General features: G+C 46.1%; 1 protein-coding gene across 5 annotated transcripts in view; it reads right to left on the reverse strand.

The window, feature by feature from the left end:
- Positions 1-2,098: 2,098 nt before the first annotated feature.
- The window catches only part of NDST2 (N-deacetylase and N-sulfotransferase 2), a 135,106-nt gene continuing 121,042 nt past the window's right edge, over positions 2,099-16,162 (reverse strand). For all 5 annotated transcript variants that reach the window (XM_032115710.1, XM_032115706.1, XM_032115707.1 and 2 more), the window contains 8 exons: positions 11,432-11,614; positions 10,538-10,634; positions 9,188-9,311; positions 7,530-7,704; positions 7,132-7,302; positions 5,642-5,751; positions 4,071-4,173; positions 2,099-3,913 (listed from right to left, as the gene is read on the reverse strand). In XM_032115710.1, coding sequence (XP_031971601.1) covers positions 3,788-3,913; positions 4,071-4,173; positions 5,642-5,751; positions 7,132-7,302; positions 7,530-7,704; positions 9,188-9,311; positions 10,538-10,634; positions 11,432-11,614 — 1,089 coding nt within the window. In that variant the 3' untranslated portion in view covers positions 2,099-3,787. The remainder of the gene's footprint in view (positions 3,914-4,070; positions 4,174-5,641; positions 5,752-7,131; positions 7,303-7,529; positions 7,705-9,187; positions 9,312-10,537; positions 10,635-11,431; positions 11,615-16,162) is intronic.

The following is a 16,162-nucleotide window of genomic DNA, read 5'->3' on the forward strand; positions in this document are numbered from 1 at the left end:
ATGTCAAGAATACTTTTTGTAGCAGAACCAGCTTGCAAAGTGTTTTCAGAGGTGAGTATTACTTGGTTTGTTGTGGTTTTTAACCCCCACAAGCCTTTAAGAAAAAAACCCAAACAAACTGTAGGTAAAGCCCTGATAAATGGAGAGGAGGTACCAGTGCTCCATCTGTTTGCTGCTGTGTGGTGGGGGATGGGATTCCTGGCTTGAGGCAGCCTTGTAGGTGTTGGCTGCTTGGTGTCTTGTGTGCAGTTGCACCATGTCAGCCAGGAGTCCCTCAGGATTCAGTGAGGAGGCTGAGCAGACTTGTTTGAATCATTTTGCATGTTCAGAGCTGTTTATCATTGCTTTTCTGGCCGTTACTACTGATACAGAAAAATGATCAGCAGCAAATCAAGGGATTTTCTTTCCAGCTGAGTAGAAGGCCTGAAAAACAACAGGATGAGGTTGATCAAGTGGCTTGTTAGATTCCTGTGTGTCATTCTGACTTCCAGGAGGTGCAGGCTTCTGTCAGGAATATTTGTCTTTGCAGTGCTATCATCAGATGAAAATTGTAATTTTCAGTGATCAGATTTTTGTGTAGAATTGATACATGCTGCCACCTACAGAGGAATTCTCCAGTTCCCTTAGAAAGTCTTCACCCTATAGTTGAGACTTGTACCAGTCATCCCTTAATGTTGTACAGAATAGAAAGAGGCAGAGGCAGCAGACAACTTTAAACTATCTTCCTGACTGAATTCCAAAGTGGTGTGCAAGCACAAGTTCCAAAGAATTTCCTAGTGTTGTCTTGCCAATGCTCACCTTTCATGCACCTGGCTATTAGAATCACACGACCTTCTGGTCCCTAGGTCAAATGACTCCTTTTTGAATGGATCAGTTGCATCAGACTAAGGAAGTATTTTTTAATACTTTACCAAAAAAACCCTTTAGGTACTGTTTTGTGCTTATCATTTTCCTTGTCTTAGAAGAGAACTGCTTACCATGGACTTCTGCTACAAAGCAGTGAGGCCAAGGTGAGGTTTGTTTCCACTATGGACTTGTGAGGAGATGGAATGTTTCAGTGCCTAATGGGGTCAGTATCTAGTTAATCAGTGTCTCTCACTGAAAGAGATGGGACTTGTTGGCTTTTTGGTATCACAAAACTTCTGATATTACACGAGCTTCTCTTAGAAGGCAGTGTTAGAGTCCACAGCTTTGAAGAGATGTCTGGAAAGGGGGTAATATCTGCATCTTTGTGCTGTCAGAGAGAGACAGCAGATTTGAAAACAGCTCTTCATCAGGTAAGGACATCCTGCATTTGGAGCTGTCCACAGCAGGTGCTTTGTCATTAGCATAAGCATTAAGAACTAGCACAGTACAGAAATTAAGCAACTAGGGGAAGGAAGGAATAAATAATGAGACTACACAGTTGCCCTTCGCTGCCCTGAGTGACAGGCTATTACCGGTAAAGTAACACTGATACTTAGTGTGCCCCTCCCACCATTTACTCCTCATACCATGTTTATTTTTAATGTTTAAATCTGTACATCTTAAAGATGTACCATAGTCCGAGGTAAAGCATGAAGACATTGTGTGACAACCTATAATGAATTAAGAGCAGGGAAATGTTTAAGGGAGCAGCACAATCATTAGTCCTGGGATCCTCCACCACCTGTGGCAGCATGTGAAAATAGCTGCCCTGCTGCTTCCAGGGTTATTTGTGAAGTGTCTGGTGGAGGGAGAGCTGTAGGACTGTTTCACAATGCTCTCACAACCATGACTGTTCAAACAGTGTTCTCCTTCCAGTTTACTGTAAGAGCTGCTGCACCAGGCACACCTGGACAGGAGGGACAGAGCCAAGCTCTGCTGTGGCAGGCACAGCAGCTGGAAACCACTGCAGTGGCCAGGGATGGCCCCAAAGTCACCACTACTGCAAACCAGACTCAAACTGCAGCCTGGCTGCAAGCCTTAGCACACTGCTTCTATGTTCCTTCAAATGTAAGTTAAACACCACTGCTGCCCTCCCAAATACCAGCTCTAAGGCCTGCAGGAGGTTTTTCAGGTTTTTTTATCCTTGTACCAGCTTAGGATCCATGACACCACTCCAAATCATCACAAAGAATAAAAATAAGTAGTACATTTATTGAATCTCCACTTACTACTACTTCTAGCCTTTATTCAGACACATGTGCTCAGCTTTGAGAGCCAAGAATTTCTTCATTATCATTCAATGTGAATGATGCTATACATGAATCAAGTGCAGGAAGTTGGGCTTTTCTCTCTTAACAGGAATGAGAGAGGGGTTTCTAGTCTTTCCATCTGTTTTTTGGCTGCACAAAATAACCCTTTCCAAGGGCACATGAAATAAAATACTATATTGCATACTATATACATTTACATACAACGGTAAATGCACCATTCATTCAGAAATACACAATACCTAAGGCTCAACGGAAAAGCTCAGTTGAAGCAACTTCTCTCTGGCTAGGAGAGAAGTGGCTTCATGACAGTTGTGGAAGTTTCCATAACCTGTGTTCATGTGGATCCTGCCCCTCTGCAGCAATCTCCAAGGAGGACCACCTGTGCCTGGGAAGGAGGGGATGGCCCATGCAATTCCAGAAGCCCATGGCTCAAAGAAAAATATATACAACCATGATGGAGGATTGCCTCTGAGAATAATTATCCAGCAACTGCAGGAGGAGGCAAAGTACCTTAGTGTATTTACTTGACCACCTGCAGAAGCCCCTTTTGGGCATAGGAAACCACTTCTGGTGCAAAGCCTTCCCTTTATATCTGAAAATACTTACTTTTAACTGTTTTTTTGCTCTTCTCCTTGGACTGTGTTCAACTGCAAGAAGATTAAAACAGTGCTAGCAACTGAACCTGTGTGGTAGGGGCACTGGAGCTGTTGGAAAGGGATTTTTTTTTTTAAGCTGATCAGACATGAGGAACTGAATTGTCTGCTTTCAGCTGTATTATCAGCCTTATTTTACAATACCTGAGCTTTGCCTCCCCCCACTGCTGTGCTGCACTCACACACCCCAAAAGTGCTCTACAGGGATATTACTGCTCCTTGGTTATCTTTTGAAATTTCTAAAGTCCCTGCAGAGAAATACTTGTCACATTGCTACATGTGGCAACCTTTTCTCTAAGATAAGAAAGCAATTCATTGACCAGAGTCACCACTGTATCACACCCAAAACAATGCAGATAAGGAGAGACAACGTTACCTGTCTCCCTGTCCCCGCAGGTGCAGTCCCCACCATCCCCACGCAGCGGCACTGTAAGCAACAGGCACGGGCAGGAACAAGGCCGTATTGGACCTCGCTGTGCCAAACAGACTACGGATAAAAGCTGGGCTTCGCTGCACTAGATTCCCCTTTTATTAGGCTGCTGCTCTTTTCTCAGCAGTGGCCTCAATTGCTTCCCCTCTTCAGCCTTTACTTCTGGGCTCAGAGAAGTAACACATTAATTCCAGCTCATGCCTGTTTCATAAACTGAGAAAAGTAATTTAAAAATACACAAAGTGTTAACTCTGCTCTCTCCCCTGCTCAAAGTAGGGCAGGCATTCCAAATCCTTCCTGTAAGTAGAAGTCGAATTGTAGTAGCACACCATTAATACTCAAGACTGTGACTTGCACTCTATGCCCCAGGGCAGTGTCAGGGGCAGCAGCGCTTTCCGAGGGTGGGGCAAGGCTCCACATGCACATTCTCTGCTCCTGCTCATTTGTCCAGTTGTTTTGGCTTCAGAAGAGATGGCATCATAGCACACATTGGAGCACCACACATCCCAGTGGCAAGGGAGTCCCTCTCAGCTCCAGCTGGAGTTCTGCAGTTCCTCTCGGAGCCAGGTTGGAAGGGGCTGCCCAAGTCTGTTCATCAGCTTGGACAATTCAATGTTGTGTTCCCGGTAGAAGTCTCTTAGAAAGAGCCGTGACTGTGTGGAAAGAACAGACCACGTGAGCATGAAAGAAGATGTTACCCTCAACACATGTTCCACAGGTCATCTAGGACAGATGGTAGGAAAATCCACGTGGGTTTGCTGGGATGTTTTTACATCTCTTGCTGCCAACAGATTTGAGACAGCTACTCACCAAGGAATCCATATCAGGGTATTTCCTTCCTTTACTCTTTCCTAGGCATTTAGTTTTTCCTCCATCTAGCAGCTGGCACCAAAATCCTTTTGCTTCATCAAATCTGAAAAGGATATTTGTCTTTAAAAGATACAGCCACATAGCCAATTAGCAGCAGCAGCAATTAAGTAACTCCATAGTTATTTCCTATTTCAGTGCTTTACCTATTTATTTTGTGGTATTGGTTCCTTGGGTTTTTTTAGCACTGGACTACTTTGACAAGAAATCCATTACAAACGTGACTGTTTCAGCTTTATGCAAATTTCAGAGATAACATGGTGTTACACTATTCGTGTGTCCAGCTGGGGGGCAAGATAATAATCAGTTTTTTACTGTATGTAAATTATTTTAAATCTACTTGCTAGAGTTGAGTATTAGAGAATCCCCTGACTGTTTTATAAAAGAGCGAAGTGTTTCTTTTCTTGCTCAAACACAGGCATAAGGCAATGCTGGGAACCACGTCTGGATCTGGCCTGCTCTGTCCCCTCAACTGGCCAAAGGTGAGCTTGAGATCTGAGCAAGTCCCCCTACAAAATTTGAGGCAAGCTGACCAATCCCATCTATTTTCTGACCCTGGCTGAGGGGTACCAGCCAGTACCACTACTGTAGATACTCCAGTCACCATCAGCACATGTGCTGCAGCAAATAAAGCTTTCAAGTAACCTGACATTTCTCTAAACCTGTTCTCCCCTGGGGAGCCATGTGCCACCCCTTTGGAAACAGCTGTAGGAGGAGAACTGAATTAGTTGTCCTCTCTTTATTGTGAAAGGAAAGGACAATTGTTCTACGCCTACATGCAGGCATCCCCACCCACCATCCTCAGCTGGCATAGGCTCTGACAGCAGAGAAGATGTGAAAACAGGTTTCAGCTGCAAAGAACAATATTCAGCATCTCCAGTGGGCTTGCAGAGTTTCCACTGAACCCCTGTATGGCCACAGTTCACTTTCAACAGCACTTAATCTATTCAGATAACTGTATGTGCAGTCATGTCTGAGTAACATCCCTTAACTGTAGCAGTGAGGTGGTGCCTCTGGTAACACTCCCTCAGACAGCTCTGGGCACCTGTCAAATCCACATTGTCTCTAATAACAGGCTCTTTACCTCAAAACTGTGCAGTGTGGCCCTAATCTCCATCTGGGTGAAGATAGGAGCAGCTTGTCACATATTTTTTATCATACCTCCTCTACTTTTTGTCAGATACAGGTATAAACACAAAGCATAAGGACTGCTAGTAATTCCAGCACCTTTTCTGAAACACAAAGACCAAATGGAAAAAACATCATAGTTACTGCTGTGAGCAACTTCATGCTTCTCCATGACAGTGGCAAAACCTTGTCCTTCCCCTACAATTTCTGGAGCCACTAGGCTGTGATTCCAGTCTCCACAAAGCATCTCATGGTATCTGAACCTAGTTTTAGGTTTAGGCATAACTCTGAAACCTTGGCAGGTGTGTGGTCAGAGACAAGTATTCTTTTAATCAAGGGCTTCCTGGCTGAGAAAGCACCCTCCCAAAACTGATTTATTTCCCTACCTGAGGGCCTGGGTGTAGTTGAAGAGCGGCGTAACTCCCAGGAACTTCTGGATGTTGTCCATTACAGAGGCAGGGTTGTGTCTCAGCTCCTGCCCATCCACAATGAGAAGCTGAAAAGAGAACAGCTGCCTTAGCCTCTGCCAGCTTGTGCTGACTGACACCTGTGAGCTTCCTGCATCTCCAACTGCCCCTGGCCTGTGAGTACAGGCAGCCAAAGTCTGTATGTTCTACAACAACACAGTGGGGGGATGCAGCCCATTTGTCACCACAGGTAGAGAAGTTATGATATGGGCCACAAGTACCATAAAACAGTAAATCACGACAAGCTTTGCTTAATAAAGTTGTCTTTGGCCAAACGCCCTGTAACAAAGCACTAAGGCCCAGCAGCAGCATGTACAGATTGTCTCTGGAAACCGTGGGTTTTTTATGTCAGCAGCCATTGTGCTAAGTTTCTTCTGTAACCTGTGATTATTCTCCTGTTACATGTCTCATAGACAGTGAACAACATTTGTGCTAATAAATCACCTATTCCAAAAACCAGAATGGAGCAATAGTCACATGAACTGAAGACTGGCCTGCAGAAAGAACAAGGATGGTGTGTGTTTGGGTCCATCATTCCTCACAGCAGTAAGCTCCAGGAATAGTAAGGCAATGAGATACAAGCCTAAGAATGCTTTACCATCTCCTCTTTTAGTCTTGGCAGATCTGTCATGTACAGTTCAGGCTCTGCTGCTTTGGCAGAGAATAAGAGACTAAATGGACATTATAAACCTCTGCTGGATTACAGACTGTCTGACAATAACCCCGGCAGCAGAAAGAACTTGAAAAAGCACATTCTGTAATCACACACATATATGGAGAGATATATATCTATCTACCTGTCTAGATAAATAGATACCTATATATCTATCTTAGACAGTTTAGAAACTTCTTGGGCATTTAGAGACTGAAAAAGTCTACACTGTCTATTAATTTGCCTTTTTTGCAAATTTTTATACGAAACACAGAATCCTGACATCTCTGCAGTGAACCTTCCCTTCAGCAGACAGCTAATGGCTTCACAACATCGGGACTAACAAGAGGCAGAGTCCATAAGCCTCTCTCTAAAGTAACTAAACCACAGGCTGAAGACTTTCTGGGCCTGAAGAGGGTCCCTGGACTGGAGACTGCCAAGATGAAAGGAAGGGAGTGCTAACACTGTTGTTCTTGCTGAAATTTCCAGTACTGTGGAGCTCTCTAGGAGATCACAGTATCCTCCTGCACTCATTTCCTTTTACAAATACAATAAAGTGCAAAAATGGAGTATTCAAGCCTGATTTCTTACCCACTCATAACAGGAGAAAGCAAGTAGTGGCTTTTGTTCCAAAAGACAAGAAAGGTGAAGTTAAAATTATGGGGGGAGCACAGGTACATGACTCAGTTTGTTCCCCTCTCCTCTACACTAAACCTACAAGGGACTCCACAAGAACCTCTAGTGACTAATCTCCTACCTGCCCAGAGGGATAGTACGTCAGCCAGCGCTCCAGGTGAGTGGAATACCAGCCAGGGAACAGGCATCGGCTCTGCAGGTTGCGCAGTTCCTGAGGGGCCTGGGATTTCGCAGAGATCACTTGGTAGAAGGTGTAATTGAGTGCCACAGGGTCATTGTGAGCACGCTGGTGCTGAAAAACACAAGCTGAATTCGGGAGCAGGAACACGATTCCACCTTACACCTCTCTGTGCAGACCCCACCGACTCAGCACAGCCACCCACCAATGCCTCTGTATGACTCTGTCCACACCCTGCAGGCAGCCTGCCTCCTCTAGGGAAGCACACCCATGGGCTTTCTACCTCAGCCCACTGAAATATCTCTGCGGCCCTCACCCCCAGCACAGCGCAGGGAAGTTACCTGATACCACGAATAGGCTCGGTCAGCAGGGTTGATCAGAACAGTAATGATTTTGGCTCGAGGCAGCAGGGCTGCACCACGTTTTGGTACCACCTCTGTGTCAAAGTAATTGGCACTCTTCTCAAACATGAAGTCTGTGCTGGCATTAGAAGGGATGGGAAAGAATTCCATGTACCTGCCAAACAGACGGGATGCTGGTGAGCAGCATGGCCCAACAAGAAAAGGCAGAGCCCACGATGCCCTTACTCCTTTTCAACAGACACAGCTGCAACACAACTGCACCTCCCCAGCAATGCAGGGAATGGGCGAAGGAGTACACATCTGGCAGAGGCATGACTCAAAAAGGGGTGGTGGCACATGACGAAGTTGGGAAACGATACAAAGGTATGAAAGTATTTTGCTGAGAGTGTGTTCCCCAAGTCCCTGGGCAGTGCAAGGAAAAACCTGAGGGTAAGGTCCCAGTTGAAGCCTTTAGCAGGAAAGACTTCTAGTCCAAGAGTAAAGTCAGAATTGTCTGCCTGCCTCGTCACCAACCACTTGTTTAAACCTGTCTAAATCATTTGTCTCTTTGTACCTCAGTCCATAGCTGAGGTACAGGGTAAAGAGCTCTGCCCTGCCTCAAAGGAGCTTGTCACATTAGTAACATTGAAACTGTAAGATATTTGAGTAACAGGGTAAGAGGGTAGGGGGGACTGTGAAGCACTGGAAGACTGGTCTCTGCTCAAATCTAAGCTGTGCAACAAATGCAAATTCCATGTTAAATGTGAAGATTCTCCCCTTGCATGTGATGCTACACTCAAATCAATCTGGATGACTTTTCTAGGGGATGCACATAAAAGCCTTCACTTTCTAACCTGTCAGCTAGTGCAACTGCTCTGTAGTGCTTGACTCCTGTGAGCTTTGCTCAAGTACTAACCACCTTCCAGTATCTTTTCAACAGTCTAAATGATTAGAGAAGTCAATCTCCACAACTCATGGGCAAAGAAATCCCACAGCAGAATACCTTAGTGCTACACAGCCATCCCTCAGGGCCACACACAAGGGAGGGCAGTGCCACTGTCAACCAAAGCTACTGCTTTGAGTAAGAAACACCTTTAAACTTTCTCTGCCTGGAAACATAGTGGCATATGTAGTGCCATGGTGGCACTAGAATTTCCCTGCCAGGTGCAAACTTCTAAAGCTAAAGACCAAGGTATGTGTATGGACACTGGAGCCAGCACAAGGAACACAGTGGTGGCTCTAAGTGTCAAGGTCCGAGAACAATGGTAGGGAGGTTCTCCCCTCCAGTGTTACGTTTTAACTCTGAAACCATGAAGAATTTTGTAATGAGAACATTGCTGTCTGTTTTGCATGTTGAAGTAAAAGTAATTTCATGACAGCAGTGCATTCAACAAAGACTTGCTGAATTTTTAAAGCTAAATCATGCCTACAACTCTCCTGATGAATAGTCAGTAAAATGAGAAACTACCTGTGCTGCTCCTGGGACTACACAGTTGGTTACCAGGAAAACAGAAAGCATGCACTGAGCAACAGCAAGGAAAACAGCTGTTCAGAAGCAGCAAAGCTGCTAAGGGGGATGAGGGGGACATACAGAGAGACTCTGGAGAAGAAATCATAGGTGCACCTTACCACAGAAGAACATGTGTCAGGTTTCTTACCAATCGATTCCTTTGTGATAGTTGGGGCCATTAAAAAACTGGATCTCCTCAAAGGTGGATGGACTTGGGAAGTTACTGGTGACAGCTGGGTGCATGGTCAAGAAGAAGTGCACAGCTGTTGTGCCTGCAACAGGAACCAGTTAATGGGACCTGGGTCACACATAATGCTTTGGCTGAATGAAAGGTTTTACCTACACTGCAAGAAACAGTTCCCAGATGGGCACACTCCTGCTGTGTGGCTGACCAACCCCTTAACTCATGCAGGTTACAACAGCACTGACACCAAGCACTGCTCAGTCAGGTTCAATCCACATTTCAACTCAGGCAGCTGATTTGAATTGCCTAACAGCTGCCACCCAGGTCAGCTACTCCCATGCCGGTGGCAAAGCCACACTGTCACATGGCAGAACCCAAACCTGCCAAATGAGAGGTGGCCTAGGCAGGAGATGTGCTAGGGACAACATTAGTGTCCTTGGGTGAGAACTTAGCCAGAGATGCCTTGGCCTGCCTTTGCTGTAGATGTTTTCCCTTTATCCCACCAAACCTGACAGTGCTGCTCAGCGCACGGCTGTGGGCTTCCAGCAGGACAGACAATCATCCAAGGGAATGCTTTTCTTACTGAGCCACCTGCAACCAGCCTGGGTCATGATACAGGAGGGCTCATGCTGCACAACACCAACAGAGCTTCCCAGTAACACAGCCAGGAAACAGGAGCTTGCCTGGGACAAGCTTTGTTCCAAGGCCAGGATCACCACTTGCTGTGGATGGTTGGTGCTGCTGTTACACAGCACTGCACAGAAAGCCAAGGCTTGAGACCTGGCCTTAGCTGAAGAGATTTTGCTCTCTTCAGCCTAGAAGGGACTCATCAGCACAGTATACATAGCTGTGTCACTGCCAACCACAATGCCACAGCAGTTAAAAGGTGGTGACAGAGATCAGACAAAGGAGTTTCTCTCCCTCCCACTGAAAGTGACACGGAGCATGCACTGGGTACACAGATGTGCAGCAACAAAAGCACCAGGGGATATTCATTGTAACCTTTGCCAAGTGTGTGTGCTTAGTCCTGCTGACAGCTTATATTTGTGACACACTAAGGTCACAGGTTCTCCGAGCTTACATGGAAACCCAAAACAGATAGGGTAAGCCAAGCACAGTGCCAGAAGGAAAAGTACTGACAGACTTGCCAGATTTAGGTTAGAACATATCTGAGATTGTCTGAAATGTCCTCTGTGGCCATTTGGCAGCTTGCACGAAGGGCAGCTGTACAGATCTACAGCACAGACCTTTCTAGCTCTCCTCTCTGCAAAAGTGAAATGGAAGCTGCAATCTATATAGAAGTATTCACATTACCAGTTTTCTGAGGTCCCACGATGAGGAACTTGGGGAGTCGATCACATGTTTTCTCTTTGGACCAGATATCCTTGTGCCTTTTATCATCACAGGGATTCTGTAGCACAAGTGATGAGATTTAAGCATTACCACAGAAGGTAATGGCAAGGGAAGGAAAAGCTGGAAGGAGCAGTCCTCTCGGGAAAATGCTATTAGCATATGAAGAACACTTCAGAGCCACACTGCTCTGCCAGGCATCAAGAAGTGTTAAGTAAAAACACTGGGGACCATTTTCAAAAGCTCCAGTGACACAGGAGCCAAAGTCCCTCTGAGAGTGTTAATCACAGGCCTTGCCCTATGTAGCCATACTGGGCTGGGCCACCGTGACAGCACAGCTCAGCATCTGTGAACTTCTGGCAGACAGACAACTCTATCACCTTCAGTTAATTTCATCTGCTCATTACCATGCAGAGAGTTGCTGCACTGGGATAAAATGGAATAAGCGTGTTTTTATTTAATGAACATGAATTCTGCAGTGTGAAATTACTTTGAGATTAATCACATTAACATGCCTGCAAGCTCCTCCATCACCAAACGGGGCTCTTGCTTGCACACTTTACAGTTCACAGCAGCTTGCTCCAATACAAGCCCTTCAATGACCCAAATGTCTGCAAGCTGGTCACTGGTCACATATGACAGTCACCCCTGTCCCTAAGCTCACACTGTGACCGTGTCCTACGGCTCCTACTCCCCCATGCCTTCCACCTTGCCATTTGCCATGGGCAGCCTGAAGCCACAAAGGTTAAACCTAAAAGCTTTATGCTTTACCTCTCTGGATCAGCAGTCTTGCCACACTTTAAACGTGCGATACACCTCTTAGAAAATCACTAGGAGCAGTTAAAGCTGCCTTCTCACCTGCCACAAGGGATTCTTCTCCTGCGGGAAGATTTCAAAGTACTTTTTTGCAAGTTGGACTGGAGGCAATGTTTGCAGGCGAAGGTTGGTCCAGCACTGCACGAACTTGACCAGGCTCTCAAAAGTGTACAGTCCCAGACGGTCATTCCCATAGTTGGACAGGTGGGTCATGAAGATGCTGATCTGAAAATAAAAGACAAGGATACTGGTAAAGCAGGTAACAGAACTCTTTCCTTCTAGCTTGATTCCATGGTCAGCAAGAGGCTGTTCACAACTCAGACTGCCACGGCTGTCTTGGCTGACAAATGTCCATCTGCCAGGCTGACAAATGTCCATCTGCTTGCGAGACAAGAATAACTCAGTAGAGGAGGGTCACAGACCTCTCAGTTATCCCTGGGAACAGTGCAGGAGCATGATAACTGAACCCTGGATGTGAGTTCAGAACAGTTTAAAAATCCCATTCAAGTGGCTCTAGGACATTTAGGTGAACAAGACTTAGTCAGTAACTCCCTACTAGTCAAAAACCTTGCAAAGCCTCTTTCACCGGAAAACACTCCTTTCCCAGAGGCACCACCAGAGCAACCTCTCAAGCTGCGGAGTCTGCTACAGCAGGGGAGCAGGCCAGGGAGGGGACACCATGCTGCAGGCCAGGTCACATGGCACAAGGACAGTTGTCACAGGAGTTCTCTCTGGGCCCACAGCCTGTCAGCTTTCATGCCCTTCAGAGCTGACATCTCAAATGTAAAGGAGGAGCAACTGGCAGTTCCCAGTTTAAAATACAAACAGGTGTATCTGGGGAGCTGATATGGGACTGCAAAGAGACACTGCACTAGGATATTGTCCTGGAAATGGACACCAGCTGCTAAGTTTTAGCCTTCAAGAACCTTCAGCACAGGCATCGCCTGCAAAACCTCCTGCCAAGCTTTAACATCTGTGGGCAAAGTGGCACTCAACAGCTGTGGCAGCCGCCCCAACACTGCAGTGCTCAGGAGGTTGTGCACTATCTCTGTCTTGCCAAGCCATCTCTCCTCTCAAGGAGATACATTTTCCTCCGGACAGTTTTTCAGTATTTTAACTTCTGGAAAAGAGTACGAAGGACTGTTGTCAGCTTGGCTCTAGTGTGTGGTTTTGATGTGTCCCATTGAATTCAGCATCCCAGGGCCCATAATACAACAGCACTTTGCCAGACATAAACCACACTATGGCTAAAAGTTAGAAAAACAAGCAGGACACTGAGGCCAGTGGAGGAATGGCTGATTTAGCACTCCTTGTCCAGTGTCTGCAAGTGCATGGAGGGAAAATTTCCTCAGTCACACCAGGGGCACCCATTGCTGTACAGTCTTGAGTTCAATTCTGGTGACACCAGGTAAGGTCAGGAGGCAATGACAGGCTTCCCTGGCAGGGGGCAGGAACGGCTTTCCCACTCACAGCAGGAAAACAGCAAAATGGGGAAGCAGGAGACAGATGGGCTTGGGATGAAGATATTTGCTGGCACTGAGGAAGTCTGAATGGTTTTCTGCCCGGTGTCACCATGGACTAGTTTCAGCAAGAGAAGAGGTACTGATAGATAGTAGCTCCTTGTGCCTCAGCCCTCCCCAAGACAAGTCTGTCTGTAAGGTGCTCACAACCCAGCACCTTTGGGTAGGCAAGAGAAAACACTGGCAGGACTCTGGGACACATGGAAAGTAAGTGGAGTTTGAGATTTATCACGTTTGTCTGCCTGTGAGTTTGTCACTCCTGCTTCTCTACTGAGCTGACAGAGAGGCCCTGCCAGACAGGCTCTGGCACCTTCACTTCAAACAGCAGCATGTGCTCGGTGCTGTTGTGTAAGAAGGATGTGCTCAGTACAACACAGAGCAGAGGACAGAAAGATCAGTATAACTGCAAGGTGTGGCGGCAAAAGGATGCATCTCATGCTGTATTTTGACCCTTTCTGGGAGACATCAGAAAGGTTCTCTGACAGCAAAGTGTGGCTCATCCCTTTGACTTGCTAGTGAAATACATAGAGGGAAAATATGCTGCATGAAGAGTCTGGCTCACTGGCACAAATCGAGGAGGACAAAGGTCACCACCTGGGACCCCTTCAAGACTTCCATAACAAAAAAAAAAGGCCTGCGTGTACTCCAGGTTAGCAACTGTGTCTCAAGACTGACTACATTTGGTAAAATGGCTCACACAGGTAATGCTGCACCTGTGAACAGTCCCAAGCAACTGGATTTGGAAGAAGAAAAGACAAACCCAGTGGATGAGCCATTTCCCTGTACTTGTGAGTGTGCAGTCAGGCCTGTAACACATGCACTGTTTAACAAGGCCTGGCAGCTTGCTCTGTCCCGTCACAGCTACTGCTGCCAGAACAGCTCCAAGCACCATTTCTGACATAAGCTACACTCAGGGACCATCTCTTCCTCCCTCCCATCCACACCCAATGACTCTGCAGACTGACTTGGAAATAACACCTCCCTCTTTTCCCCTCCCTTCTACTGTCAGTGTGCCGTGATTTCCCTTCCTTCACACTGAGCAAAGATGAGAACAAAGGTCCCGGAGAGCCTAGAATACAGAAACAGAAGGGTATGAGCACTCCTGCAATATGTATCAAGCAGCTGTGGGCACAGCAGTAACCAGCCTGTGCACTGTGAGCAGAAGTGCTTGTGAGAAGCCATCAGCCTGTGCTCAGGATCAACACCTATTCTGACATCAGACCTTGTTCACTAGTCAGAAGATCAAACATCTTCTGTTTGCACTGTGGAGTTAATCAAACGCATATAGCCTTGGAGACTCCTCCATGCCACTTAAAGGGAGCTGGAAGCACCAAAAAGGACTGAAAGAGCCTGCTCCAAGTCTGCTATGGTTCACTGCTGGGGCTGCAGAGCTGGCCAGCTTTCTATCAGGCCCCTGAGATGGCTCTATCAGCAAGGGGAGGAATGCAAGGCCTGAGTCACTGTGCAAACATGAGAGGAGCTTAGAGCATAGCACTCTGCTCTGACAGAGCACTGTGCTACACTGCCAAAAGGAAGGAGAAGTGTAAACATGGGAAGCATCTGAAGGTGCCTAGGTTTTAAGTCACCATGAAGAGCTAACAGTAAATCTGGAAAATAAGCTCATCCTGTACCAGAACACAATTTTCCCAAATATTTTTGGATCACAGATTACTGCCAGCTGCTTTGACCATCACATCTTATCAGCAAATTTTAACGGGTAGTTCTAGATACTATGTTTCTGTAATTCTTTGGCCCAGCCTCCTAGAGCCGTAAAGATCTCTGGATTACAGCCTAGCAACTGGTTTTCCAAGAGAAACCCATAGCCTTTACTTTCACAGAGGCTGTTTCTGCATGCTTTAAGATTTGACAGTTACAAAGTAGGGCAAGGTGCAATTCATCCAGCATATGGGAACACAAGCCCAGAAAAGAAATTGTCAAGAGAAAAAACCTTTCTGACATAGGTTCAGAGTTTCTTTCCACCTGACTGATCACTCTTTACGTAATGCAAAGAACAACCTCCTCCTTACTCCAGACCTTTATCAAGCAGGCAGGTTTGGTTGTGGTGTGTAAAGATAACAATTCTGTCCCAGGCAATAGGGACAGAAGTCTGGCTTCCAGACCTGAAAGTATAAACTGCTACAGCTTTTCAGCTGGGCCTATCACAGGCCACAGCTTCTGCAGATCCTACACAAGCCAAAGCCGGTTACAGGCAAACCTTCAGAAACACTGGGCCTGTTTGTCAACAACAGCCTGTCTGGTGCACCCAGAGCACACTGTGAGGGTCTTTTCAATAGCAGTTCTACTGAACACTGGAAAAAGCAAGAGACAAGGGAAAAATTAAAGTCACTGATGGAAAAAGGTTGATTTTCTGATTCGCTGGTCTTCTATAGCCCCAACCAAAAGTGGCTAAAGCTGCATATTCAACCCTCCAATCAAGGTGTAAAAGAAAGAGTGAATGAAAGAAAACATCATGGTGAACAGAGCCACTGCTGTTACATGAAAAAATCCCACAAACAAGTACTCAAGGACTGGCACCAGTACTCCAGGATTCCCCCCTAGAAAACTGGCCAGAACCAACTTACTTTCTCTCAGATCTGCCTGCATGGCTCCTTGTCCATACTCAGGCACTGGTGAAAAAGATGCATAAAGGAGAAGTAAGGTGGTAGAAATGTAGAAGTCAGGAGAAAAGAAGAAATTAAGCATTATTATATTCAGGAATAACTATGAAGATAGACATTCAAAAATGATTGTCTAAACATTGCAGGGCAATGTCTATTCAGAGAAATGGAGGACAAGCAGCTGTGGGTCAGGTGTAAATCAGCTTTAGTGAGAAAGAAATTCAGCTGGGGAACTGAGAAAGTTACTGCACAAAGAGCAGCGTATCTTCCTGCTGCAGCCAACAAGCAGAAATAGGAGGGGGTGTGATCCGTGATTGGAGAGGGCTACAAAACTTCATCCCTTGATTCTACCCATTCACAATTTTCTAAAAATGACCAGGGTTTTTTGTGTCTCTTGCCTCCTAGTGCATCATCCCAGCCTCAGTGGGAAGTGAGAAACTCATGTGATTTGCTGTCCATGGCTAAGACCTAAGAAAGGCCTGCAGGGTGTTGGAGGTACAACATTCACTTAGTGGCTTAACAGAACTGTCAAGTACTGAAAGGGAAAACACCTCTGTTGGACACTTATCTCCCAGAAAAGCCTTAGTGTAACAGCTCCATCACAAAAACAGAACACAGAAATCATTCCAAGTATC

The sequence above is a fragment of the Corvus moneduloides genome, chromosome 8 (assembly GCF_009650955.1).
Source record: "Corvus moneduloides isolate bCorMon1 chromosome 8, bCorMon1.pri, whole genome shotgun sequence".
NCBI classification, from domain to species: Eukaryota; Metazoa; Chordata; class Aves; order Passeriformes; family Corvidae; genus Corvus; species Corvus moneduloides.